Source organism: Columba livia, chromosome 13 (assembly GCF_036013475.1).
Source record: "Columba livia isolate bColLiv1 breed racing homer chromosome 13, bColLiv1.pat.W.v2, whole genome shotgun sequence".
NCBI classification, from domain to species: Eukaryota; Metazoa; Chordata; class Aves; order Columbiformes; family Columbidae; genus Columba; species Columba livia.
Genome location: NC_088614.1, coordinates 5,060,132 through 5,085,597, shown reverse-complemented (window position 1 = coordinate 5,085,597; position 25,466 = coordinate 5,060,132). Strand labels below are relative to the sequence as shown.

The following is a 25,466-nucleotide window of genomic DNA, read 5'->3' as shown; positions in this document are numbered from 1 at the left end:
TGCTGTCACACCACCTGGGCAGCCCCATGCCCGAGTTGGTCATGTTTTCTACAGCAGACACACAGAGCAGTGGGTTTGGTTTGGGCTTGGTTTTGTTTTGGTTTATTTTTTCCACTATTGATCTGGTACTTTAATAGGGGAAAAAAATCTCGTTGTCTGTCTAAACACTATTGATCTGAGCTGGGAAGCCTCATGGACAGGGCAGGGCATGAAGAAATGGAAATTTCATTTCCAACAACTTGTTCCTGTTATTTTTACCCTTTTGGACAGGGAGAAACACGGAGCAGTGGCCACAGTTAATGTGGCCAATGGCTCCTCTGAGAGCTGGGCGAGCTCTGGGGCAGCTCCAGGAGCCACGGGCCAGCGTGGGGGAGGCGGCTGTGCTGGCTGTCCCAGGGCACAGCACCACCGTGCCCTTGGCACCCGGCTCTGCCTGCAGGCCTGCAGCGTGTCCCGGGGCAGCGATGAGGCCAGAGCACGGCAGGATGGTGCAGGGTGGGCAGCACAGGCAGCGTGGGGCTGGGAGGCCCAGCCATGGCACAAGGATGCCGCCAGGCTCGTCATGTCCAACAGTGCTGGGTGTGCTGGCGAGATGGGGCTACAGATGCACCAGGAGTTCCCTGGCGTGCGGGTCACCAGGTTCTGGTTCTGGGCATTGTCCCCAGAACCGGCCAGGGCACAGGCTGCAGGCGGAGCAGCGTGCCATGACGTGCTGGGGACGGAGCGCGGCTGAGGAGGAGGATGCCACATGAAGGCTGTGGTGAGAGCTGCAGGCAGTGGTGTGGGCACGTGCTGCTGGAGGAGACGCCACGGGCCTGCGTGGTTCTGCTGGGCTGCTCCAGGAGCCCAGGCTTGGCATCTCCCACTGGCACTGGGAGGCCCTGCCGTGGGGAGCTGCAGTGCCAACACCACAGGACAGTGGTGCTGCCCCAGGCGGGGCTGGGGGATGTCCCCAGCTGCCCCTTCCCTGGGACTTGGGTTGTCTGGGGCTGGTGGGAAAGGCCCATCGCATATTGTGGTCCCTCTAGCAGAGAGAGAGTGTCCAAAATGTGGCACATCCAGGGAGGTTCCTGCAGCTCTGGGCCAACCTGAAGGACCCTGTGGAGGACTGCCAGGAGGGGAGGAGGCAGCACCAGAGCTGAGCAGCCCCACACAGCAGCTTCGTCAGGAGACGGAGACCCGGCAGCCCGTGGTGAGCAGTGCTGACCCTGCTCCCACCCGGGCACTGTTTGTGTGGCCGCAGGCTGATGGCCGGGGGTAGAACAGCCCTCACCTGTGCCACCAGACAGCTCATCCCCAGGGCTGAGGAAAGCACAAGAGCTTGGGGCACCCAGTCCAGCTGTGGCTGTGCTGGTCCCAGCGCTACCATTTTGCGTAGCAGCCACAGCTCTGGCTGGCATCACTGCAGTGCCAAGGGTCGGCAGTGCCAGGGCTTGGCTGTTCCTGAGCTCAGGGGCAGTCAGAACACACACCTGGGGTTGTGTTGCCCACTGGGAGGTCTGTGCCCACCTGTCACCAGCACACTCCATCACTGCTCTCTGACCAAAACCTGGACTGCCAGCATGGTCATCCAGCCCCCAGGCCTGGCAGGAGCTGCAGGACAGGCTGGCCACGGCCCTGAGCCAGACAGACACTGCTCATGCTGTGTCGTAGGGCCAAAGGCAAGCGTCAGCACCGGAGCCACAGCGAGGGCAGCCCCAGGCACACGAGGACATTCCGCAGCAGGAGCTGGAGCCAGCGCAGGTGCTGGCCTCGATACAGGCGCTGCAGCTGGACCTGGACTTCTGCAGGGGCACAAACCGCGAGCGGCTGGTGCAGCTGCAGCAGCAGGAGTGTGCGGTTGAGCAGAAGCACCAGGACTTGATCTTTCTAATGCAGCAGTACCTGACACTGATGGACAAGGTACCACTGCCAGGCACAACAGTCACAGGCCAGGCTGTGTGAGTCCTCTGCCCTTGGACATGTGTCCCCCACAACCGTCCCACGGTGAGCTTAGGCACCATGTCTGCCCCATGGCCCTGCCTGCTAAGCTGCCCTGGGGAGGGCAGGGAATGTACTGCCAGACACATGTAGGACATGGATTTAGCACTGCACCCACATGGAGTAGCCCAGACATGGGGCCAGTGTGGCCCAGTCCAGGCAGCCAAGCAGAGCTGGGACACTGCAGCCCCTAATGGCTCCACTGACACCCTGGGCACCATTCCAGGGCTGGTGGCACTGCAGCAACCTACAGCCTCGCCAGCATGTTGGGATCACTGCTCTCCTCATGTGGGCAGTCAGGCCAGGGACCTAGGGGATGCATTTCCATGGCTGCTGGGTGTCCAGCAGATGCTGCTGCAACAGGGACTGCGCAGAGATGAGAGGACCAGGAGCCAGCAGCCATCCTGCCTCCCACCTGGTGCAAGCCCCATTCCTCTGCCACAGGCCCTCCCCAACAGCCACTTATCTCAAACCAGCTGCCCCTGCATCCCCAGCCTCTCTGCAGCAGGGGCACAAGGTGATGCAGGGCAGTGACGCACATCTCCACAGGACCAGAAGGATGAGGCGGTGCAGACAGAAGTCACATCCTATGTGGCCACCCACAGCCATTCCAACAGCAGCTGTGAGATCCTGCGGGAGCACAGGGAGCTGCTGCAGCAGGTCAGCGCTGGCTGCCTGGCAGCAGCGCGGGGCCAGGAGAGAGCCAGCAGATGGCACGTGGCTGTGTTGCTGTCGCAGGTGGTGGCGGACGCCGAGGCGACATGCTGCAGGCAGGAAGGGACAGCCGAGGAACACGGGCACGAGGCTGACTGTGTGGTGGCAGCTGAGCTGCGGGCACGGCAGCAGCAAGTGGGCAGCAGCACAGCTGAGCAGGCACAGAGCAGGCGGGCAGAGCTGGCGGGCGGCTGTCCCCAGCCACAGCCCGAGCGCGGCTCTGCCTGTGCCTGCTCCCTGGAGGGAGGGCAGCCTGGGGCTGCCCTGCTCAGCCCCTGCCCTTGCCGCAGGGAGCTGGCAGCACAGCTCCAGGCCGAGCTGAGCCAGTGGCAGTGGAAACAGCAGGTGACCCTTGAGCAGGCGGTGCAACATATGCACGCTGCGGCCCATGCTGCAGAGAAGCTGCAGAGGAGCCAAGAACAGCTCCAAGTCCTGAAGGAGCAGGTAGGGAGGATGCAAGACCTGCTGCAGGGTCCCCTCCTTCAGCCTGCTCACTGTCTCCCAGCCCCATGGACAGCCCAGGGCACAGACCTCGCCTGGGCAGGCAGCAGCACTAGCCCAGCACTGCAGCACCCACCAAAGCATTGCCCTCGCTGCAGCTGGGGGCACAGGAGGAGCAGAGCCAGGGCCTGCGGCACAGCCTGGCCCAGCTGCAGGAAGAGCTGGGAGCCGCCCAGGCCCAGGAGCAGCAAAGTCTGCAGCAGCTTAGCAGAGCCAAGGAGACCATCCAAGACCTGCAGCAGGAAGTGGCCTCCAAGAGAAAGCACCTGGCAGAGCTGGTGCAGCAGGTGAGGGCAGGGACAGGACAGCCTCAGGACGCAGCCACCAGGAGCCCTCAGTGCCGGAGCAGCCAAGCGCTGCAGAGAGCCCGTCCCTGCCTCTGGGCAGGACCAGCTGCTGGGGAAGCCCCAGCCTGCCCATGCATAGCCAACACTCCCTGCCCCGCAACTTCACATGCAGGTGCAGGACATGGCCACCCTGCAGGCAGAGCTGGCCCGAGCCCAGCAAGAAAAGGCCAAGCAGGAGGAGAAGATTGCAAACTACGAGGAACAGAGGCAGCAGCTCCACTGGGAGCTGAGGAAGCTGCAGGGGTCCCAGGAGCAGAGCAAGCAGGAGGTATGTCCTAAGCCTCCCAGAGTGCACCAGGAGCCCACGCTCAGCCAGTCTCACTGTCTGTGCCACCCACAGGCTCAGTCACTGCGTGAGAGGCTGCAGGAGCTGAGCAGCCAAGCCCAACACTGGCAGCAGCTACACCAGGACAGTGAGCAAGCTCTGGCTGCACGAGAAGAGGAGCTGGTGGTTTGCAAGGTGGAGCTGGCTTTCCTCAAGGAAGAGCTCAGCAAGGCCATGGAGCAGGTGCAGGATGGAAAGAAGCAGCACGCAGCCCAAGGGCAGGAGCGCAGGCTGGGCCCTGCTGCCAGGGAACAGCAGACACTGGCCCAGGGAAGAGAGGCAGGACAGTGCAGGGGACAGCATGCTGCAGATCCCAGGCTCCTGAGCAGGAGGCTGCAAGTCTGGGAGCTACAAGGCTGAACATCTTGTTCTCCTTTAATTGTCCCTCTCTGCTCTACTGCTGGAAAGAAGCCCCTCAGCACAGAACTACCATGTTACGACAAAAGCTCATGGCCAGCAGTGCTGAGGCAACAGCTCTTCCGCAGAGCAGCTGTCCCAAGACAGCAGCACCTCCAGCCCCTCTGCCCCCCACAAGGCTGCTGCCCCACAGCTGGGTTTTCCCAAGCACCCCCGTTCCCAGGCACACCACGGCTGGGAGGTGCTGTCACAGGCTGGTTCACACGTGGTGCTGGGGTTGTTCTTTCCAGGTAGAAACCCTGGGCTGTTCCCATGCCTTGGCATGCTCTGACAGCAGCAGGCTGTGCAAGGACAGAGAGCTGGTGCTGGTCAACATCAGCCAGTGTGTGAAGGAGCAGATGTGAGTGAGAAGCCTCAGTGGAGCAGAGGGGCAGGTGGCTGCTGTCTCACACCAAGTTCCTGCCAGGCCAGCAGATGGGGACTCTTCCTGCACCGCTCATCACTGCATCTCCCCTGCCCTTCCGCCAGGCACCTTCAGGACAGCCTGGGCAGGCTGTGGGAGAACAAGTGCCTCACAGTCAGAACATGTGAGCAGCACCACACGTGTGAAGAGCTGAAGGCGAGCAGAATTCCCAGCACAGCCTGGCCTAGAACAGGGCCGGGCCAACAGTTGTGTGCGTACAGGGGCGGCTGGGCAATGGCAGAACTGCCTCTGCCGCAGCATGGGCCAGAGACAGGCTGGCTGCGCCCTCCAGGTCAGTATAATTCTGTGCCTTGCCCCAGGATCTACAGAGGAACAACGGGACAGTGCCAGCCCCACACGATTCTGCATGGCTGCCTCCATCCAGCACTTGCCTCAAGGACAAGATGCAGTGCAAATCAAAGCCAGGATTAGACTGACAACCTTTAAACAAATAAAACTATTTCTGTTCTGTAGCAAAATCAGTGCCAAGCACCAAAGCCTTCCTTGGCCACAAGCTGTAGAGAGCCTCAGAGCGCAGTGATCGGAAGAGCTGGGCACTCTCCTAAGACTCAGCTGCTCCTGGGAGTCTTTAAGCTCCAAAGGAATGGGTACTGCCTTCTTAGAGGCCAAAGCGGGCTGGGGTGCGTCGTGGTGTCAGGGGTTCCCCCTGCTCCTTCCGCCCAGGGGTGTAGATTTTAGTAGATCTGCCAGGAGAGGACAAGGGTGATTAGTGGAACACACAACCTTTCCCTGCATCAGAACAGCCCCGGAGAAGCTGGGATCCTCCACACAGTCCCTGCTCCTGCTCAGACAACCACGGGCAGGAAGGGCCAGCACCCACCTCGCACTGCCCATGGGGTTGCGGTGCTCCTGCTCCTCCCGGCGGGCACGCAGCTGCTCCTCCGCCAAAGCCATCTCCTCCTCCATGGCAGACACCTCCTCCTTGGCACGGCGGCGGTTTTCCTGGAGAAGGCAGCAGCAGGTCAGGGACAGGCAGAGGGCTGGCCAGCAGCAGGCTCTCTGCAGGCCCAGAGCCCTGTTCCCTCCACGTCAAAACACACATACACATATGCTGCATCAGCACAGACACAGAGCAGGGCTGCCACCTGCCAGCTTGTCCTGGGCAGAAGACTCACCTGGCTTGACTTCCCAGCATGTTTGATACTGTAGAACATGGGCCCCAGCTCTGCCAGCCACTCTCCATCCACAGCAGTGACACACTGCATGTATTCCTGCAGGGACAGAAGGAAACACAGGGTCACAGGTGGCACTCTCAGGACCTTGGCATCCCTTCCGGAACCATGGCAGCTCCCTCCCACACCCTTGCTGATGCCACTTCTCCGGCTGAGACTATACCCCTTCCTCCTGGCCTCGGCAGCTGCTATGGCCTGGACTTGGTAAGACCGCAAAGAGGTCCAAATATGCCCCACACACAGGCCAGGAAAAAATATTGGGAAAGGGACAAACATGACTGCAGATGACATGGATGTGCCTAGTTGGTACAGATGAGAAAGGCTGAGAACTGGCCTTCTGACAAAGCTCCACCACCTCCCTTGGAGCGCTTCTCACCCTTCCCGCCAGCCCCCAGCACCCACTCACCTTGGTGGTCATCACCAGCTCATGGTACACAATGTAGTCCGGCGTGTAGCCCATGCCAAAGAGAGAGCTCGTGGGGTGCAGGTGGCAGGGCATGCCCGTGCGGATGTTCACATACTCCCCAATGCCCTGCGGAGAGAAGCACGGTGAGCCCACCTGTTTCCAGACAGGGCCTCCCAGCCCCCGCAGACCCTCTCACCTTCAGCTTTGCAGCTTGATGGAAATAGGCAGCACAGATACACTTCCTGACAATGTCCCAGTCAGTACCACAGGATGCCAGGCTCATCCGCTGCTGCACCATGATGTCCTTGAGCTGGGCACGCACCTCCCGCACCTGCAAAGTTGTGTGCCAGTCACATCCCTCTCCTGCCTAAGGTTCCCTCCCCCGGCCTCGCTGCTGCCGCCTCACCTTCCGCATGGCCTTGGCATGGATGAAGTGCTGGTTGCACCACAGTGTGGAATAGCTGTTGTTCTTCCACTGCAGGTAAACATTCAGGTAGGTCAAGTGATCACTCTCTGGAACAGCAAACTTCTCCCGTACTTGGTCACTCTCCTCCTCTCGGCCCTGAAGGGTGAGTCAAGAACACTGGTTAGTCAAAGGGCAGGGAAGGCCCCAAACTGCAGAAAGAGCCAACAGGTACCTTAGGCCGATAAAAGATGGCAGGCACAGACAACATGGAGACAATAAGCAAGATCTCAGAGCTGCAACCCATGTCACAGGAGACAATAAGCATCTTGGAGAGTGCAGGATCCAGTGGGAATTCCACCATGAGACGTCCTGTTGAGGTCAGACCACCTGTAGGAACAGCACAGGGATCAGCAGCTGGGCAGGTCCCAGGCCCATGGGCTGACAGCTTGTCCCAGCAGCCAGTACCTGTGTTATCCAGGGCCCCCAGGATCCACAGCTGGTACATGGAGTTCAGCATGTTGTCCTCGGGCGGCGGATCCATGAAGTGGAACTGCAGCAGGTCCTGCACACCCAGGGACTTGAGCAAAAGCACTACGTTGGCAAGGTTGGTGCGCTGGATCTCGGGCACCGTGGTTGTCAGCAGCTCATTCTTGTAGGCGCTCTGGGTGTAGAGCCTGGGGAACACACACCAAGACCGTGCTCCCGTGTTCCTCACCAACCCACCAGCTGTTGCCCAAGCCAGCCTGGTGTGGGGCAGTGATGCTCAGCAGTAGCCCAGGAAGGAACCTCTGCTCCACCAAAGCGTGGCCGCTCCAGCACGAGGGTGCCTGGGCTGCAGCACAGTGCACAGCCCTCTCCAGCACAGTCCTCCCAGTCTCAAAGCAAAGCCCTGAGAAAGCTGCCCTGTGACTTGGCTGTTATCCCGAGAGCACTAAGGGTGGAACAGCCACAAGTGAAGATGGGCAAGAGAAGAATCGGGAGCAGATCCTTTGCTCTGCAGAGGCACTGAGTCCAAAAGAGAAGGCCTCATGGCCTGCCTCCCACCTTCGTGCCCCCAGAATTTCAAGATAATTAACAGCTCCAGTGAGAAAAAGTTATATATAACCTGATGCCACACTGCAGGTATGACAGGGCCGGCAGTGACATGCCTACCTGAAGCAGTGGCCTGGGCCTGTTCGGCCAGCTCGGCCTGCCCTCTGGTTGGCATTGGCTTGACTGATGGGGTAGATCTGCAGCGCATCCATGCCTATACGGGGGTTGAAAACCTGCAGGGCACCAGAAGAACAGACTGAAGTACGAGGAAGGCTGGGTCACAACCACAGAACACCCTCAGCCCAACGCCAGAGATCACAGTCATGAACAGCACAGGAAATCTCAGGTTACCTTCAACTTGCAGTAGCCAGAGTCAATCACAAACATGATGCCATCCACTGTCAGTGAGGTCTCTGCAATGTTTGTGGCAACAATGCACTTCCTGACCCCATCTGGAGCCTGCAAACATACTGCATGTCAGTTAAACCCCTGAGCAAGGGTGCTGCGTCCCTGAGGAGGACAGGGCAGCAATACAGAGCCCCAAGGGATGGGGGTGACTCTCGAGAAGTTGAAGGGGACACACACTTTCTGTCACCCTCCACATGCGATACAAAAAGCATGTCTGCACCTCTCACTCAAGCTCAGTAGTCTTCCCTGCACTAGTTTCCCTCGTTCCCACTCCTACCACAGAGCACACATCAGCACCTTCTGGAAGATCTTGGCCTGCAAGTCCGATGGTAGCTGAGAATAGATAGGCAGTACAGCAAGAGCAGGCGCCTTCTCCAGCTCCTCAAGGTGCTCCACAATTTGCTCCGAGGTCACCTAGACACAAAGAGGGGTGTAAACATAAGATTAAAAAAAACAAGGGGGTAGGACAGTGCCTACCCCTGTGGCTCACCTCTATGTCCTCCTGGCCAGGCATGAAGACAAGGATGTCCCCAGGAGCACCAGATAAATGGACCTGCAGGGCTTGTTTCACCGCAGCCTCCACATAATCCTCCTGTGGGGTCTGAACAGCACAGCCCAGGTTACACACACCAACAACCTCACCTGCCCCATCCTGCATGCCAGACTGCATCGCAGCACGGCCACTGCTCCTCTGCCCATTCTGTCCACCACAGAGTATGGTACACCCAAGTCACAACCCCCTCCTGTCACAACACAACTTCCCTCTGCAACACTGACCATACCTTGCTGAAAAGAATATCAACAGGGAAAGTGCGCCCAGGAATGTGGAAAATAGGAACGTTCCCAAAGAACGAGGCAAATTTATCTGCATCCATGGTGGCTGAGGTGACAACAAGCTTCAGATCTGAGCGTCTGGCCACCACCTAGAAAGCAGATGAGAGGAACAATAAGGAAGAGGCATTTGTGCATGGCTGGAGGCCCTTCCCACTATTGCTCAGACAACAGCACAGGACAGAGCTTCTGCTGCGCTCTAAAGGCAATGGCCACTAGTGCCAGAGAACACAGATGCTACATGATCTGTGCCATAAGAAGACCTGCTGACCTGGGTCCAGGAAGCCTTAAGCCGCAAAGATCTCTGTACTGAGAGTTTCGGACAGTTAGCCAGCCAGGCACTGGCAGCCCCAAGGCACTCGGGGAGATTTAACCCCCAGAACCAGGGAGCAGGATGTTGGAGCAGCACGGGCAGGGATGTGGCAGCTCTGCCTGCACCACCTGGACCAGGCAGAGAAGAACTGTCCCTGCCAACACTCCAATGTAAGCCCAGCTCATGTGCTGCTGTTCTCTAGCCCAGGCTCACACACCTCCCGGAGCAGGCCAAAGAGCACGTCGGTATTCAGTGAGCGCTCATGTGCCTCGTCCATGATGATGGCACTGTAGTTGTCCAGATCAGCCTCTCGCAGTGACTCACGAAGAAGAATCCCATCTGTCATGTATTTGATCACAGTGTTTTCAGACGTGCAGTCCTCAAAGCGGATGGCATAACCCACCTGGGAGAGCAGAGATAGCAGAGTCTTTCAACAGCCCCTGCACTCCCCGTCACCAGGCTGCACACTGCACCCCCGCCAGACTCACCTCCTCCCCCAGGCGCACCCCCATCTCCTCACTGACACGCTTGGCCACCGACATTGCGGCCACCCTGCGCGGCTGTGTGCAGCCAATCATGCCATAGTCGGTGTAGCCGTCCTCGTGGAGGTACTGAGTCAGCTGGGTCGTCTTCCCACTCCCCGTCTCCCCCACCACAATAACAATGCTGTTGTCTCTGAAAAAGGAAAAAGCATCTCTTCATACACCACAAAGAAGGGCTTGTGCAGTCACAGCCCTGGCTGCCACCCTGCTCAGGCAGGAGAGCTGCTGCCAGCAGCGCAAAGAATGGGCCTTGTTTCCTGCAGGTAGAGCTTCCAAACGTGCCACACATCTAGAATTTCCCTCTTGGGTTCTAGAGATGCCAGCCAGCCCCCTGGGGAAGCTCTGTGACCAGCTCCCTGTCAGCCATACCTGAGGATGGAGAGCAGCTCCTGCTGCACAGCAAAGATGGGCAGGTATTGTCTCTGCTCCAGGATCGATTTCTTCTTGGCAAACTCACTGCTGGCTTCGCTTTTTTCTTTCATGTGTTCAGCAAACTTCTGCTCAGTCCTAAGGAAACACCAGAAGCCCTGAAACTGCCTCTCTGCACACCACTATGCCAACAACCCTCATCACCAGCTGAGCAGAGAAACTCAAAGCAAGCTCCTACTTGTAATCCACTTTGCCATCTTCTGTCACCAGCTCGTCCTTTTCCTCCTCTTTCTTGATCCCCATAATGTCTCCCAGTTTGGTGCCTGCCAACTCCCAGTGTTTATGCTGAGCCTGGAAGGACAGAGAGCAGCAAAACTTTGCCACAGCAAGCACTGACAGATCATTCTTCTCCAATCCTACTCGTAAGACTAGAAAAGCGTATTAGTCCCCAACGCTATGACACAGAACACACATCCCATTCCTACATTAAGTGTCCCTCTTCCAAGTGAACTGGTGCAGAGCTTTCAGACACTGGTCTGGATACAAAGACTGCAGGCACATGATGACCAACCACCTCCTGAAAAAATGGTTCCAGCTACTGACCCTTCCATTAAATTCGAACTTAAACCTACACAGATCTGAACCAGAGATAATATTTCTGCTCTTGACAGCTGCTTACAGGCCTCTCTCCCACCCTCCAGTTTGCTCTCCCCTCTGATACCAGTTTGGCTCCCACCTCCATTCCACTGACAGTGTATGTAGCTCAAATCCAGGTCAGTTTCAATTCACTACATATCTGTGCTTTCCCCACAGCTATCACACAAGCTTTAGAAAAAGTCCCTAGAAAACACCCCCAAGAACAAACATATGACCTTACTGAACACTCCTCCTCACAACTCTCCTGCTGAGACATGACAGGATAGATCCTGCCACCACACCAACTGCTGACCGTCCACAAGCTGCCCATGCTCCTCCACCTGCTCCCTTCTCCATGATCCGAATGTCCTTTGGATCAGGCTCCCTGCACCAGTCCCAGGCAGAGCCTGAGGAAATCACAGCAGCTGCTTATGAGCCAACGCAATGAGCTGGGCTGCCAGAATACCCCAGGTCATAAAAATACCAACTCCTCATCATCATGGCCATTAAATCTCAAATTCTGCAAAGTCCAGACAAAGCTGTGAGGCACCAAGTAGTGTATACAGTGGGGCAGTAAGCCACAAGGTCACAGCATACCCTCTTACGCTCCTTCTGCTCTCTGTGCTTGCGCACCAGCTGGCTGCCTTTCCGGGCTATGATGGCCAGGTCTGAGGTGGCATCCTTGACAGGGATGACTGGCTCTGGCTGGAGGAAAGAGGCGTCACTTCAGTACACAGGGCTCGCACTCACGGGGCTTCCTGTCATTGGTACCTTCAGCCAGTCTCTACCTGCTTGGTGAAGACAATCCTTCCGTCTAGGAAAGGGGGCACCAGGTTGTGCACCAACAGATGTACTTTAGCAGAGTTATCTTCCTCAAAATCCTCATCCACTTCAATCCGATGAACCACACCACTGGTCAGCATGCGATTTGTCTCCCAGCGCTCATTATCCTGCAGGAAACAACGTATCAGAAAATACACAGAAGCCCCGCAAAAAGCCCAACAGATCACACCAGAACACTGAGCTCAGGCCTGGGCCCAACACTGACAACAGGATGAAACTGGTGGCTCCAGCCCAGGGAGCCGGAAATAGACAGTGGGGGGAAACAGCAACTGGAAGCAACAAGGTATGGTAAACACAGGCTGGCCAAAGGAAGATCACGGTCAACAGGACTGTATCCAAGGAAACACAGGACAGACATTGTCCACAGGCCCCTGCCACACTCAGAATCTGCCAGGAAGCTTGGACGTAACCCTGTGCATGTGCTGAGGGCAGCAGCATCCAGCACCTGCTGGGCCACAAGCAGACAAGCCCAGTAATGTAGCTCACACCAGGAGAGCAGGAGCACAGCCCTCTACACCTCTGGACACTGTGACCCATTGCAGCCACTCTGCAAACTGCCCATGCAGGAAATACAGGGCTGCGCTTCCCAGGGGAACTTCATGATAGTCTTTCCATGTTCAATATGGGCCAGAACACAGACTGTCCTTTTCTATCCGAGAGTGAGGGCTCAGCCTCTGCTGCCAGCAAGCAGATATTCCCTGGGGGCAGCAAAGCCCACGTGTTCAGACCAGCCAGACCCGCATCTCCCCCGTACCTCATTGATCTGCCGCCGCTGTGCAGAGATGCGCTTCTGTCTCTGCTTGTGCAAGTGCTGCTCCCGCTTCTTAACGTAGTCCTCAGAGGAGTAGGCCAAGGGGTTGTGAAACTCATCGTAGCCCTCGTCCATCATGTACCAGTCCCGGTCAGCTTGCTGGCAGAGGAGTGATGTGGCTCTGAGCTCCAGCGGCCCCACAGCCCAGGCAGCCCCACTACAGCATGCAGCCATGAAATGCTGCCTGGGCTGGGCCCTCCCACCACCCCTGCAGCCCCGCGCTGGCCCCGGGGCTGAGGCAGCAGCAGTCCCAAGCCTGCTGTCCCCACTGCTCCTCGCCTGCCCTCGGGCTCTCACCCGCTGGTCGTCCTCCCACTGCTGCCGCTCCTCCTCCGTCTCAAAGGCGATGCCCTCCTCCCCATCCGCCAGCCGCCCTGCAGGGAGCAAGTGAGCTGCTCAGGCCCTGCTGCCACCCCAGAGAAATCCCACTGCGCCTGACCTCCCACTGTGCAGGGGAAGGGGATTTGCCGCTGCCCAGACCGGCAGCTCAGCCCCAGCTCCTCACCTCTCCCTCTGGACAGCCGTGGTGTGGAGCCCAGGTGTCTTCGGTCATCAGCCCACTCGTTGTATTTGTATGATGGGGTAGGCAATGGTGTCTTATCCGAGTACCTGCTCCTCACAGACCTGAAAAACAGCATGAGGGAGGAATTGTCTCCTCTACCCAAACTTTAGTAAAGCCTACATAGACTTCTGTAAAGCCTTTGACACCACTTCTGACAGCATTCTGCCTGAGAAGCTGCAGTTCATGGCCTAAACAGGTGTGCTCTTCCCTGGGTAAAGAACCAGCAGGAGGGCTGGGACCAAAGAGTTGTGGTGAATGGAGCCAAATCCAGTTGGTGGCCGGTCACAAGTGGTGTCCCCAGGGCTCAGTATTGGGGCCAGTTCTGTTTAATTTCTTTATGAATGGTCTGGACAAGGAGATGGAGCGCACCCTCAGGAAGTTTGCAGATGACACCAAGTTAGATGGGAGTGTTGACCTGCTGGAGAGTGGGACGGTCTACAGAGGGATCTGGACCAGCTGGATCACTGGGTGGAGACCAATTGTCTGAGGTCCAACAAGGCCAAGTGCCGGGTCCTGCACGTGGATCACAATAACCCCAAGAATGCTCCAGGTTCAGGGAAGAGAGGCTGGAAAGTGCTCGGTGGAAAAGCACCTGGGGGTGTTGGTAACAGTGGTGAATGTGAGCCAGTGTGTGCCCAGGTGGCCAAGAGGCCACCAGCATCCTGGCTGGTACCAGCACTAGTGTGGCCAGGAGGTCAGGGCAGTGACCAGTCCTGTGCTGGGACCTGGGGAGGCCAAACCACGAATCCTGGGGGCAGTTTTGGGTCCCTCATGCCAAGAAAGCCTTTGAGGTGCTGGAGCAGGTTGAGAGAAGGGAAAGGAGCTGGTGAGGGGCTGGGGCACAAGTGTGACGGGAGCGGCTGAGGGACCTGGGGGGTTCAGCTGGAGAACAGGAGCTTCTGATCTCTGATCTTCTGATCTCTGAACTGCCTGAAAGGAACTTGGAGCCAGGAGGAGTCGGGCTCTGCTCCCCAGGAACAAGTGCCAGAACCAGAGAAAACGGCCTCAAGTTGCACCAGGGGAGGCTGAGGTTGATTCTTGGGAACAATTTCTTCCCCAATGGGCTGTCGGGCATTGGAACAGGCTGCCCAGGGCAGTGGTGGAGTCACCATCCCTGGTGGGGCTGAACAGACGTGCAGATGTGGCACTTGAGGATGTGGTTTAGTGGTGGACCTGGCAGTGCTGGATTAGTGGTTGGACTCGATCTTAAAAGTCTTTGCCAACCAAAACAATTCTATGATTCTATAACGAGTGTCCATAGCCAGGCACTAGTCTCACACACCCCCCCAACCCTTTCTGCAGCTCAGCAGCTCACAGCTGCAGCCCAGGCGCCGATACCTGTCCCGGTCCCTCCGGTCCGTGTCCCGCAGCGATGATGCCCGGTGGCTGCGCTCCGAGTCTCGGCAGGAAGGTGTGGGTGAGGGAGATTCCCACTGTGAGCGGCGGGCACTGCTGTAGCCACTGTCATCTTCCTCCCAGCTGGAGCGAGATGGCGTGGCTGCATCTAGCATGGGAGAAAGGGTTTGACACCTGATGTTCAAACAGTGACCCCAGGCACCTGGGGCCACCTTCCACCTTCTAACAAGGTGCACAGAGAGAGCGTACCTGAGGGTGCCCATTCGCCCTCCCTCCAGGAGACAGGGCCAACCCAGCGATTCCAACGAAAGTTGGCAAAGGGCCACAGTTCTGTCACATAGACCCAGAGCAGACCCTACTGTGCAGAGATCAGCCCGATTTTCACACACAGCTGCCAGATTTCTCCCAGACCCAGGTCAAACTAGGAGTTTTATGCTTGCCCTAACCACAAACACCACAGGTTTTTCTACCCATGCCTGTCCTAACAAAACCAGCAGGAAACAAACAAAAATGAACAAACGCCTTCCTGCTAGGCCTTACATGAGCTGTACTAGCTCCCAGTCCTACCTTTGGGCCGATGTCTGGGACTCTCCGGTTCACTTCTCCTGCTGCTCCGCTCCGATGAGCCATCTCTCTCTGATCTGCTGCTGTGACGACTTCTGTCCCGTTCCTCTGCAAAAATAAAGTCAAGTCGGGTGCCCAGTGCACGAAGAGGCTGGGGGACAAGCCCAAGCCCAAACCCTAAGCAGAAGGCGTCACAAAGCTCTCTGGGCAGTTACCACGGTCCCGTTTCCGATCGTGGTCCCGATCCCTGCTGCGTTCCTTCTTTCGTTCTTTCTGTTCCTTGGAGGAAGCAAAGACACCATGTTCCCGACGCTCCCTCTCCCGCTGCCGGCTGCGTTCCCAAAACTCCTCGCTGACACCCCCTGTGTAGGAAGGTGTTTCCACATGGACAGAACGATACTGCCTAGAAAAACAAAACAGAGCGAAAAGTCCAGCAGTGCTGAGGAACAGCTGGCTTCTGACTTGCCTCATGCAACTCCAGTTCTAACGTCTGCGACAGGGGAAGCTCAGGATTAAAAGCGCACTCTCCATCCTTCACTAACAGCCCCCCAAGCCTGCTGAGGCTCTGATATGTGCACTGCTGAGCAGGCCAGTGCCTCCAGGCATCTGGACACAGCCTCAGGACCAGGCTGGATGTTTGCAGGCCTGACAGCCCCCAAAGCCCTGCTACCCAACGCCCCAGGCAGGGCACCAGCGAGAGAGCTTTTCCCAGTCCCCTCAGCTGTACTGTGGTGCCCCCAGCTTCGCATCAAGAAGCCCTCCAGAGCTTGGCGCCGCGGTCACAGCCGCCGGTCCAGGGTGCAGCCCCGGGAAGCGCCCACAGCCCGGGCTCTCACTCCTTCCCCCGGCGCGGAGCCGGGAAGTGTCCCCACCAGACCCCACCTGTCCTTGCGGCCGCTCCGGCTGCCCCGGCCGGTCTCCTCCTCGTCCTCCCCGGGGCTGCCGGCCTCGTCGCGCTCCTCCTCCCAGTCCCGGTACACGGAGATCCGGGAGCGCTTCCCGCCGGCCGCCGCCTCCTCCTCCCGCTCCCGCCGCTTCTGCGCCGCCAGCACGTCCAGGCCCAGCAGGGAGGCCCGCGGGGCCGGCGCCTTGAAGACGTGCTGCTCGGCGGCCGCGCTGCGGTCCCGCAGGACCAGCCCGCCGGCCGCGGGGCCGCTCCCCGCCAGCCGGTGCAGCGACTCTTCGGCCATGGCCGCTACCAGGCCGCGCTGGGCGCCATGGGGCCTGCGGGACAGTCAGCGGCGGGCCGGCGCTGGAGCTGCCCTGCTCCGCTCCCACAGCCCCGCACCCGCTCGCAGTTGCCTCAGCGACCGTAACGCAGCGCCCCGAGCGCCGCCATGGCCGCCCCACAGTGCTCCGCGACAAGAGGCGCTCTAGCCCACCCACACCACAGAGTAGAGTCCAGAGCCTATAAAAGAGGCAACTACCATGGAGTTCCCCTACTGCTAGACAAGAGGGCCTACCAGACCTTCGGCGGACTTCCGGAGCAGAGAAACAGTGTGATATCACGTGGCCAGAGGTAAATTTCCGGCCGTGCAGGGAGCGGCAGGAAGCGAACGGACGGACGGGGGGACACCCGGACACCCCCAGAGCCCCCGGCAGACGGACGGGGGGACACCCGGACACCCCCAGAGCCCCCGGCAGATGGACGGGGGGACACCCGGACACCCTCAGAGCCCCCGGCAGACGGACGGGGGGACACCCGGACACCCCCAGAGCCCCCGGCCGTCCCGCGCAGGCGCACGCACCCTGTGCTGGCACCACCGCGCCCCGCACACGGACACACGCGGTCCTGCATCGCAGCCCGGTGTGGTTTGAGGCTCCCCTGTAGACCCCCAGCCCAGCCCTGCTAACGCAAGGTCACCAGAGCAGATGACACAGGTCGGTCCAGGCTCTGTCACCTCACAGCAAAGAAGTTTGTCCTCATGTTCAGGTGGAACCTCCTGTGTTTCAGTTTGTGCCCGTTGCCCCTCACCCTGGCGTTGGGCACCACTGAACAGAGTCTGGTCCATCCTATGGCACCAACCCTGAGATATTGTTCCCATTGATCAGATCCCTCTCAGCTTCTACAGCTGAACAGCTTCAGCACTCTCAGACTTTCCTCATAAGATGCTGCAGACCCCTCAGCATCTTTGTAGCTCTAGCTGGACTCCCTGCAGTAATTCCTTGTCCTTCTTAAACTGTGGAGCCCAGAACTGGACCCGGTGCTGCAGCTGTGGCCTCACCAGGCAGAGCAGAGGGGGAGGATTCACCTCCCTCGACCTGCTGGACACTCTTCCTAATGCACCCCAGGTACCCTTGGCCTCTGGATCTTGACTCATGGTCACCATTGTCCCCCAGAACTCCGAAGTCCTTCTCTGCAGAGCTGCTTTCCAGCAGGTCAACCTCAACCTGTACTGGTGCCGTGGGTTGTTCCTCCCCAGGTGCAGAACCCTGCACTTGCCCTTGTTGACATTAACAGACAGACACACCAACACAGACAGGGCCTGCAGCCAGGCTGCAGCAGCTTTAATTCCCCAGCCCAGCTCAGCCTGCCGTCACTGTCTCCCTGATCCAGGCCAAGACACGCCGCACATCCACATAGACGCTAAACTTGGAAGCCGCACAGCTCTTGTCATGGCTGAGGATCCCGGCTGCGTACCAGGCACCGTCAGCCTCATCCTGCACTACGAAGGCGCCACCAGCGTCTCCATAGCACGTGTCCTCACGCAGCTCGCTCAGGCCCACACAGAAGGTGTCATTGCTGAGGATGGGCTGGACCCAGTAGGACGCGTTCCGGGCCTCGTAGTACTGGCGGCAGCTCTCGCTCTCTGCCACTGGCAGCATCACGTACTTCAGCATGGTGGGGAAGGCAAAGGTGGCACCGCGGCCCCAGCCCGAGACATAGCCCACCCGACCGGGCTGCACATAGTCCTTCTGGGGCAGGCAGATGGGCATCACCTCCTCCCCGAGGAGCACCTTCTGCTTCAGCTTCAGCAGGGCCAGATCCACAGCCGCCGGGTAGCCAGGGTGCAGCACCACGCGCTCGATGGGCAGGGCAGGCTGCTCCCGGCTGCCCAGGTAGAGCTGCAGAGTGGGCGCAATCTCTTCAGGCTTGGTGTTCTCGCTGTGGTTTAGGTAGACATTCCTGCCTGTGGTCAGCAGCCACTGGTCGCTGATGAGTGTGGCCCCCACAGTGAGGTTGTGGCGAGTCACCAGCCGGCCCTGCCAGGGGAAGCTGCCCTTCCTTGCCAGCAGGCCCCCAATGATGCGCTGCAGCTGCCTGGGGGGGTTCTTGGGCCTCCCGCACACTGCACAGGGCAGAACAGGTCCCAGTGAGCCCTTGGGGCCAGCACGCACCCTCCTTGCCCCCACCAACCCCCGGGAACAGCAGGGAGGATGGGGGTTGCAAGCAGCCCCCACAGCCCTGCTGCTCTGTGCTCACCTGGCTCGCAGACTGGCGCCTCCTTGCCAGCGTCAGGGCTCAGCCATTCATGGTCCTTGTCACACTTGACTGTGCCTTTGGAGGGAAACCAGAGTCAGCAGCTCTGCCCTGCACGGAGGGGGATGGACCCTGCAGCCAGGGGGGTGCAGAGGTGCTTGTACCCTGCCAGGGCTGGGGTCGCTACTCATGCCCCTGAGGAAGTGTGTGGGGGGGCTGCATCATGTGGCCTTGAGACAGCCCCTGGAGCTGGGGACTGGCCCATCCCCGAGCACTGTGCCCGTGCCGTGGGCCTCATCATTGCTGGAGCCACACAGCAGGTAGTACAGGCCGCAGTGGTACTTGATCAGGTGCTCAACGTGGCCACGCTCAATCTCTGTAGGCTTTGCACAGCTCCACTCCGCAGGCAGAGGATGCTCGGCTGCCTGGAGACCCAGCCCAGGACATCACCCCACCCCGGCGGGTCCCTCCCCAGTCCCGTCTCACCTGCCCCACACCTGCTCCCTGCCAACCTCCCCTGGCTTTGCCCAAGCCCAGAGCTCCCCCCTCGCCCTGAGTGGTACCAGTGGCAGCTGCAGTCTCCAGCACGGTCCAGGCCAGGCTGGCGATCAGCAGCACTGCGGGTCTGTGGGGCAGAGAGTGCAGGCTCAGCATGGGACACACGCAGGACACACACTCAGCACAGGGCTCCCACCCTGCTGCCAGCCCATGGGCTCCGCCAGGACCAGAGCCCAGCTAGGCTTACACCCCATCTTGGGGCTCCCTCCCCAGTGGGCAGAGGGCCAATCCCGTGCCCTAGGCTGGCTGTCAGACACAGCCTGGACACTGCTGCTGCACAGGACGAGGCTGCAGCGTCTGCACATAGGTGCAACACGGGTCCTGCTGCAGGTCCCAGCCCAGGAAGCATGACAGACACAGCACCAAGCACATGCAGGGACACACCAATGCCACTCACCCCATGCTCGCTGCTCTCTCTCCTCACAGCAGTCTCCTTCCGCAGGACAACGCTGTTCAGGGCTCCCTCCTCATCCCTTTTATTGCCACCTCCCTGGCCCTGGTGCAGCCCTGCTTGGCCCCGACCCCCTGACCCTGCTGCACGCAGCCAGCGCTGTTCCCAGCAGCAGGAGCACAAAACTCCCCTCCTGGCTCACAGCCACTGGCAGCACCTCCCCGCAGCCTTGCCAAGCTCCGTGGGCAGCCAGCGCCAAGGCTTTCCGGGATTTTGCAGCTGCAAATACACAGGAGGAACCTGGCTGCAGACACTGGGCTCTGGCATCAGGACACCAGCTGAGGGTCACAGAGAGGAGCCAGCCCGTGTCCCCTGCAGAACTGCCCTGTGCCACCAAGAAGGGGACAGCCAGCAGCTGCCCCAGTGCGGCAGGTGACACAGGGTCATAGGGCCTGAGTGCTGTCACCCTGCAGAGCCAGGGCTGGGCAGTCCTGCTCAGCTGCCCAAGGGTGCAGTGTGTCCCACCAGCTCACTGCTCTCCAGGAGGCCACAGCCAAGCTGGCCCCATTCCACACACCCACCGCTTCCCAGCAGCCCCGGGCGTGGGTTGTTTGTCAGCCCAGCCCAGCCTGACGGGAACTTGCAGCAGCAATCACTGGCCGGTGCCCAGCAGCTGCGAGCCTGCTCTGGCCAGTGGACCTGCAGCCAGAGCACAACCAAGGGGCAGCATGGAGGGGACAAGCACACACCTCCTATCCACCGCAGGGTGCCAGCGCTGCAGTGAGGTCACCCCAAAACCACCTGGAGCATGAGAGGCCACCCCAGCACTGGGCCATCGAGGCCCAGCTGCCCCAGTGCCCCTTGGAGGCTCCAATCCTTCAGGCTCAGGGCAGTATCTGTTCCTGGTCCCAGACACTCCAGCAAAGGGCCTTCTTGTCCTGTGCAAGCTTCTTCCTATCTCATGGGGCACCCATCCCCCCATGACACAGGGCTCGAGCTCTCTGCTCAGCACCAGCCATACACAACCACACCTGACAGGCAGACAGCTAGAGCCCAGGACACACCAGGGCTTGACAGCTGCGACCCCCGAGCCACACCAGCACTTGGGAAGGTGCTGTGGCTCTGATGGCCTGTCAGCACCGTCCTGCTGTAGCAGGAGACTGCTGTGCCCTGGCAGAGGGACAAAGTGATGCGGGACTGTGCCTTGGTGCCCCCTCGGTGGGTGGCTGGGACAGAGGGACAGGCTGCAGGAGGGGGGAGCTGCCCCCGCCTGTCCCTGGGGTGCAGCCCACAGCCCACACACTGGGACATGGCAGCCCAGGGCTGCCAGCAACTGCCATGGCAGAGCCAGGCTCCGAATGTCTCCAAGGCACAGTCACAAATCAGCTTCAGAGCACAAGCAAGAGTGCTGCAGGACAAGGGGATACCAAGCTCAAGCTCCCACAGGCCTGACAGCCACTGTGACTGGAAGAGCAAGTGTCTCCCTGGCCCTCTTCAGAGAAAACATCAATACCTTGGCCAGCAGAGCAGGTCACAGCCCCGCAAGAGCAGCAGCAAGCACCACCAGCAAAAGCAGGGTCTGTGGAGCAGCGGCTGGCGCAGAGGGCTGTGGCGGGAGCAGGCAGGTGACAGCCCTGGGTGAGCAGTCCTGCTGCTCCCATGACCTGTGCTGTGATGCAATCCTGCTGGGCAGGGTGGATTCCGGGAGGCTGCAGAGGGAACAGCGTGTCCTGGCCAAGCTGTGTTGCTCAAGAAAGGCCAGAAACAATCGCAGGGAGCCCAGGGCAAAGCAGCAGTTGAAGCCAGAGGCCCCAGAGACAAAAACAGCAGCCTCCAGAAGTGTGAACAAACAGGGTCTTTCCGTAACAAGAGACAGGGCACAACTGCAGTGTTCTTCAAATGCCTACATACTGGCAGCAAGGGGAGAAAAGGGTGCTCGGCACCTCCCGGCGGCCCAGCCGCAGGCAGGTCTCTGCGAGGGGAGCCATGTCGAGCTTTGCGTGGATCCAACCCAGAGCTCAGCTACTCTGCGGCTTCTGCCTCCAGGAGAAGATGCACCAACCAAGAACAACATGGAGAGTGCCCACTTGACTGAGGGCAGCCAGGCTGTGACCCTCCAACCCCAGGGTGTCCCCAGAGCAGCACATGGGACCAGGTGAGCTAAACGTTTATTGACACTGGGGCAGGACCCAGGCCCTGCGGTTTTATTACAAGACCCTGTGCAGAGGGGAGGGCAGGGGGCAGAGGCTCCTGCAAGGCTGTGGAGCGGGAGGACCCAGCACCAGGCAGAGCAGCTGGTGTGGGCTGCAGGGCCCTGGCAGCTGGGACCTCCTGTCTGTGGCTCTGGGCAGCGGCATGGGGAAGGTGTGTGCTCCTGCGGATGTGCTGCAGCAGCAGCAGGGCAGCTCCAGGCCTTCCTCGCCACCCAGCACAGCCTGACCCAGCACTGGTTTCCACTGGGAGCCCAGCCCACGGGAAAGCCAAACCACAGCCATGGACAGCAGCACCAGTCCCCTGCACTGCTGCCCACCAGCGCAGCCCCAGCTTCAGCCCCACTGACCCTTCCCAGGGGCTGGCACCAGGACTCTGGCTCAGGCCCAGCCTGCCCAGCGCTGCAGTGTCAGACCTGTCCCTGCTTGACCTCGGCTCCTCCTAGACCTTGGTCCTGCATCATGTCAGCACCGGTGATCTGCTCCAACCGCCTCCATGACATTCTGGAACCCCTGCTCCCTGATCAGGGTTGGGATCATCAGGGATGTGACAGCCAGGCTGGCCCAGACCTATCCTGCTGTTGCCCAGGCACCAGCACATGTTGCCCTGAGTTGCCCTGGCCAGCGTTCCCTGCGGAGCTGCTGGGCCCCTCGCTCACCTGAGCAGCTGCTCCAGCTCCCGCTTCACTGCCCCCACCACCGGTGGCCCCCGGTACACCAGCGCCGTGTACATCTGCACCAGCGAGGCTCCAGCGCGGATCTTCTCCAGGGCATCGCGCCCGCTGCTCACCCCCCCCCACCCCGATGATGGGCACCTGACCTGCGGGCAGGTGTGCGGTCAGGACAGCACGGGTGACACCAGCACATCCCCCCCCGCCTGCTCTGCCCCTACCTTGGGTGAGGGAGTACATCTCCCTGATGGTCTGTGTGGAAAGCTCCCGCAGGGGCTTCCCGCTGAGTCCCCCGGGCTCCGTGCGCAGTGGGCTGCGGAGGCCGCTGGGGCGGCTCACGGTGGTGTTGCTGACAATCAGCCCGTCCACACCCAGCTGAGGGACAGCAGCATGAGGACATGGCTGCCACAAGCTGCCCCCAACCCTCATGCCCAGGTTGCCAAGCCAGATCCTCCCTGGCAGGTGCCCCAGCACCCTGCCTGGGGACAAAGCAGCTGCCCCTCACCACCTGCACCATCCTCAAGGTCCAGGTGACACACACAGGCCCTCACAGACTCAGCTACCCAGAGAGCTGCAGCTCCTGTCCCTTCAGAGCAGTGACTTGCCAGGAGCAGCACGGTCCTGCCCTTGCATCATGTAAGGTGAGGCAGGAGGGACCCATCCCAGCCCCCCGTCAGCCTCCCCTTCCCACCCCTCACCTCGCAGATGACGCTGGCGATGTCCTGCTTGTCCTGCGTGGTGAGGTCAGGGGCAATCTTCACCAGCACAGCTGGCTTGCGCTCGCAGGGCAGCGCGTCCCTCTCCGCCAGCACCTGCGTGGGGAGAGAACAGGTCCTGCCCCAGGCCGGGGGACACCTGCAGCCAGCAGCACAGGGACAGGTGCTGCTCTCCTGGTGTGGCACTGCTGACAGGACGGACACCCTGCGGCACAGGGCCCGGGGCACATGAACCACGCAGGACCCACAGCCACTCCTGACGCTGTGGGGCGGCTGGCCCGCTGCCTCCTTGCCAGAGCAGAGTGAAGGGCAACGCCTCGCTGCTTATGTGCCCTTTGCTGGAGCACAGCGGTCCCAGGAACCAGCAGCTGACCAGGGGACATCTTGGTGGCTCTGCCACCACACCAGGGAGCCACCACACCCCTCCCTGTGCTGGGGCAAATGCCTGGCTGGAGCAGAGCGGGTGCTGCTGGGGACAGGATGCATCCAGGGCTGCAGCTGTGCTCCAGGCTGGCTGTGAGCGTCACGCACCTTGGTCAGCAGGTCCCGCAGCTCAGCCTTGCCCTGCAGGTCCCGCAGCCCTGGAGTGTTCGGGCTGGACACATTCACAACCAGGTAGTCAGCCAAAGGGCCCAGCATCCGCACCCCAGCCACATAGTCAGCTGCAGCATCAGTGGAGCTCTTGTTCTTGCCCAGGTTGACTCCAAGGGGCATCCCCGCTGGAACACAGGCATGGCTGAACCAGGGCAGCAGGACCAACCACCACCCAACGGACCAGAATGTTCGACAAAGGAGGGCCCAGGACCAGCTAAAATCAAGATGAGAATATGCAGCCCATATATTTCACAGTGTGGGCCCAGAACTGTCCTACTACCACAGCTGCCCTGCTCAGCACCTCCCGGCACTGTGGCGCTGAGCTCAGAAACCGCCCAGCTGGGGATCTGTGGCTCTGGCTAGTCTGAGCAGGCACGTCCTGCCCGAAGCAGCATGGAGAGCCTCTACCACAGAGAAAAAGGCAGCTGGTCGCAGCCCCATGGTGGGGAGCCTGCAGCCCCAGGGGGGTTCCTGCCACCCGAACATACCTCCCTCTGGCCAGGGCTCTCCCGTGCCTGGGTGCTGGTGTTACACACCTCTCCTGGCCTACAGCCACCCGAGACACCCAAGTCCACCCCACAGACCCCAAGAACAAAGGCTTATGAGCTTGTCTCACCACCCGTGAGCCTGAGCTGTGTCTCGTGGCGGGCCCGCAGCCTGCGCTCCACCGCAGCATGGCCGTGGCTGTTGAATCCATACCTGCACCAGAACAGACAAGGTTTGGGGCTGGGTTGGTGTCCATGCGCCCTGAATAAGACGCAGGAGAAACAAGAGGGAGATGCAATGTCTGCAGCTCTGCTCAGCACATCCAGCCCAAGGGCTACCAATACCTGGGACACGCAAACAGTTGCCCTCCCTGTGTGACACGCAGAGCAGCTGCCCCAGACCCACCTGTTGATGACAGCCTCGTCTTCCACCAGCCGGAAGACTCTGGGTCTGGCGTTCCCCTCCTGGGGCTGGGGTGTGACAGTCCCCACTTCCACGAAGCCAAAGCCCATCTTGTACAGCCCATCCACAGCCTCGCCCTGCTTGTCAAAGCCAGCGGCCAGGCCCACCGGGTTGCGGAACCACTGCCCGAGCACTCGCACCTCCTGGGGGGCCAGGGCTGGGTCACCGAGAGCCAGAGCCCACCTGCACCAGCAGCCCAAGCCCGGCCCCCTCCCCTCCATTCCCCTCGCTTGGTGTCACCAGGGGCCTGCCCGGGGACCCGCAGCTCCCGCCCGCGGGCAGAGCTCGTCACCCCCCACCGACCGCCGCGGGTCCCGAGCCACCGTGGGGCCCCGCCACCTGCCCACCCCTAGCCCTGCGGTCCCCCCGCCACCCGCACGCCCTGGCTGCCCCCCGGCTCCTGCCCGCCCCTCGCCCCCGGTCTTCCCACAGAGTCGCACCAGCGCGGGGCCGTCGGTCCGGGCCGGGGGCAGCAGCCCAAGGGCGGCAGCGCGCAGGGCCAGCCCGTGGGCGGCCTCGGGAGGGAGGGCGCGCAGCGCGGGCATCACCGCCGCCGCGTAGAGCCGCTCATCGCCCACCGCCAGCGCCGAGCCCAGCAGCAGCCCGCAGCCCCCCAGCGCTGCCGCCAGCGCCCGCAGCCGCCCCTGCGAGAGATCGTCAGCTGCGCCGCACCGGCACGCCAGCGCCGGTACCCCCTCCCGCCCGCACCCCTCACAGGCACCCCGCCCCCGCTACCCCGCACCCACACCGGCACCACACCCCACACCGGGGCCCCGCCCGCATCCCGTACCCGCACCCCATCCCGTGTCCCGGGTCCGCCGCCCCCGCCCCGCCGGGTCCCCGCTCCTCCCGCCGCCCCGGGACCCGCGGCCGCTCACGCGCAGCGGAGCCGCCATCAGCTCAACCCTACACGTGGCACGACACTCCCGGCATCCCCACCCGGCGATTGGCAGACGCCGAACCCTCCCAGCCAATAGAGGCGCAACAGGACACACGGC

General features: G+C 60.7%; 4 protein-coding genes across 10 annotated transcripts; 1 reads left to right on the top strand and 3 right to left on the bottom strand.

Annotated features, from left to right (window-relative positions):
- The first annotated feature begins 659 nt into the window (after window positions 1–659).
- On the top strand, window positions 660–5,161 carry PMFBP1 (polyamine modulated factor 1 binding protein 1). Of its 6 annotated transcripts, none has more exons than XM_065028258.1 (8): window positions 660–760; window positions 1,029–1,192; window positions 1,654–1,902; window positions 2,530–3,138; window positions 3,294–3,482; window positions 3,655–4,050; window positions 4,515–4,624; window positions 4,753–5,119. In XM_065028258.1, exons 1-8 carry the CDS (start codon window positions 742–744, stop codon window positions 5,117–5,119), a joined length of 2,103 nt encoding a protein of 700 aa, XP_064884330.1. In that variant the 5' UTR covers window positions 660–741. The 6 variants fall into 6 exon arrangements, with proteins under 6 accessions (XP_064884330.1, XP_064884329.1, XP_064884328.1 ...); XM_065028257.1 differs by having other exon boundaries at window positions 674–1,192; window positions 4,753–4,898; window positions 5,008–5,161; XM_065028256.1 differs by having other exon boundaries at window positions 674–1,192; window positions 2,530–2,640; window positions 2,719–3,138.
- DHX38 (DEAH-box helicase 38) lies at window positions 5,116–16,390 on the bottom strand. Its single transcript, XM_065028239.1, has 26 exons — window positions 15,842–16,390; window positions 15,175–15,362; window positions 14,963–15,067; window positions 14,378–14,543; window positions 12,983–13,101; window positions 12,775–12,851; window positions 12,421–12,576; window positions 11,612–11,773; window positions 11,421–11,528; window positions 10,426–10,538; window positions 10,188–10,325; window positions 9,765–9,951; window positions 9,494–9,679; window positions 8,915–9,055; window positions 8,623–8,733; window positions 8,430–8,546; window positions 8,076–8,183; window positions 7,845–7,957; window positions 7,158–7,366; window positions 6,925–7,079; window positions 6,693–6,848; window positions 6,483–6,617; window positions 6,287–6,412; window positions 5,824–5,919; window positions 5,529–5,650; window positions 5,116–5,391 (listed from the first exon to the last, which is right to left on the bottom strand). The coding sequence occupies exons 1-26, from the start codon at window positions 16,147–16,149 to the stop codon at window positions 5,307–5,309; spliced, it is 3,687 nt and encodes a 1,228-aa protein (XP_064884311.1). The 5' UTR covers window positions 16,150–16,390; the 3' UTR covers window positions 5,116–5,306.
- A 1,047-nt stretch (window positions 16,391–17,437) lies between these two features.
- LOC102093742 (haptoglobin) lies at window positions 17,438–19,547 on the bottom strand. 2 transcript variants are annotated; one of them, XM_065028319.1, is made up of 5 exons: window positions 19,336–19,547; window positions 18,944–19,005; window positions 18,667–18,801; window positions 18,384–18,458; window positions 17,438–18,249 (listed from the first exon to the last, which is right to left on the bottom strand). In XM_065028319.1, exons 1-5 carry the CDS (start codon window positions 19,338–19,340, stop codon window positions 17,486–17,488), a joined length of 1,041 nt encoding a protein of 346 aa, XP_064884391.1. In that variant the 5' UTR covers window positions 19,341–19,547; the 3' UTR covers window positions 17,438–17,485. The 2 variants fall into 2 exon arrangements, with proteins under 2 accessions (XP_064884391.1, XP_005504763.2); XM_005504706.4 differs by lacking the exon at window positions 18,667–18,801 and having other exon boundaries at window positions 19,336–19,521.
- Window positions 19,548–21,480: 1,933 nt separating this feature from the next.
- Window positions 21,481–25,447, bottom strand: DHODH (dihydroorotate dehydrogenase (quinone)). The gene is given in 10 exon segments (XM_065028316.1): window positions 21,481–22,059; window positions 22,199–22,335; window positions 22,337–22,359; window positions 22,432–22,585; window positions 22,909–23,022; window positions 23,458–23,645; window positions 24,137–24,219; window positions 24,412–24,611; window positions 24,909–25,112; window positions 25,347–25,447. Coding segments are annotated over 10 exon segments (1,176 nt in total). The 5' UTR covers window positions 25,365–25,447; the 3' UTR covers window positions 21,481–22,004.
- Window positions 25,448–25,466: the final 19 nt, after the last annotated feature.

Bases quoted from the DNA above. Each gene is read 5' to 3' on its own strand.
- DHX38 (XM_065028239.1), bottom strand. From the start codon at position 16,149: ATGGCCGAAGAGTCGCTGCACCGGCTGGCGGGGAGCGGCCCCGCGGCC. The intron at 9,056-9,493 runs GTGTGTGAGCCT...TCTGCTTTCTAG, and splicing joins TCTTTGGCCTGCTCCGGGAG to GTGGTGGCCAGACGCTCAGA. The intron at 7,367-7,844 runs GTAGGCATGTCA...TGTGTTCCCCAG, and splicing joins GGCCCAGGCCACTGCTTCAG to GCTCTACACCCAGAGCGCCT.
- PMFBP1 (XM_065028254.1), top strand. From the start codon at position 749: ATGAAGGCTGTGGTGAGAGCTGCAGGCAGTGGTGTGGGCACGTGCTGC. The intron at 1,903-2,529 runs GTACCACTGCCA...ACATCTCCACAG, and splicing joins ACCTGACACTGATGGACAAG to GACCAGAAGGATGAGGCGGT. The intron at 3,483-3,654 runs GTGAGGGCAGGG...CTTCACATGCAG, and splicing joins TGGCAGAGCTGGTGCAGCAG to GTGCAGGACATGGCCACCCT.
- LOC102093742 (XM_065028319.1), bottom strand. The intron at 18,802-18,943 runs GTACCACTCAGG...GTCTCCAGGCAG, and splicing joins GGAGACTGCAGCTGCCACTG to CCGAGCATCCTCTGCCTGCG. The intron at 18,459-18,666 runs GCACGGGCACAG...TTCCCTCCAAAG, and splicing joins CAGCAATGATGAGGCCCACG to GCACAGTCAAGTGTGACAAG.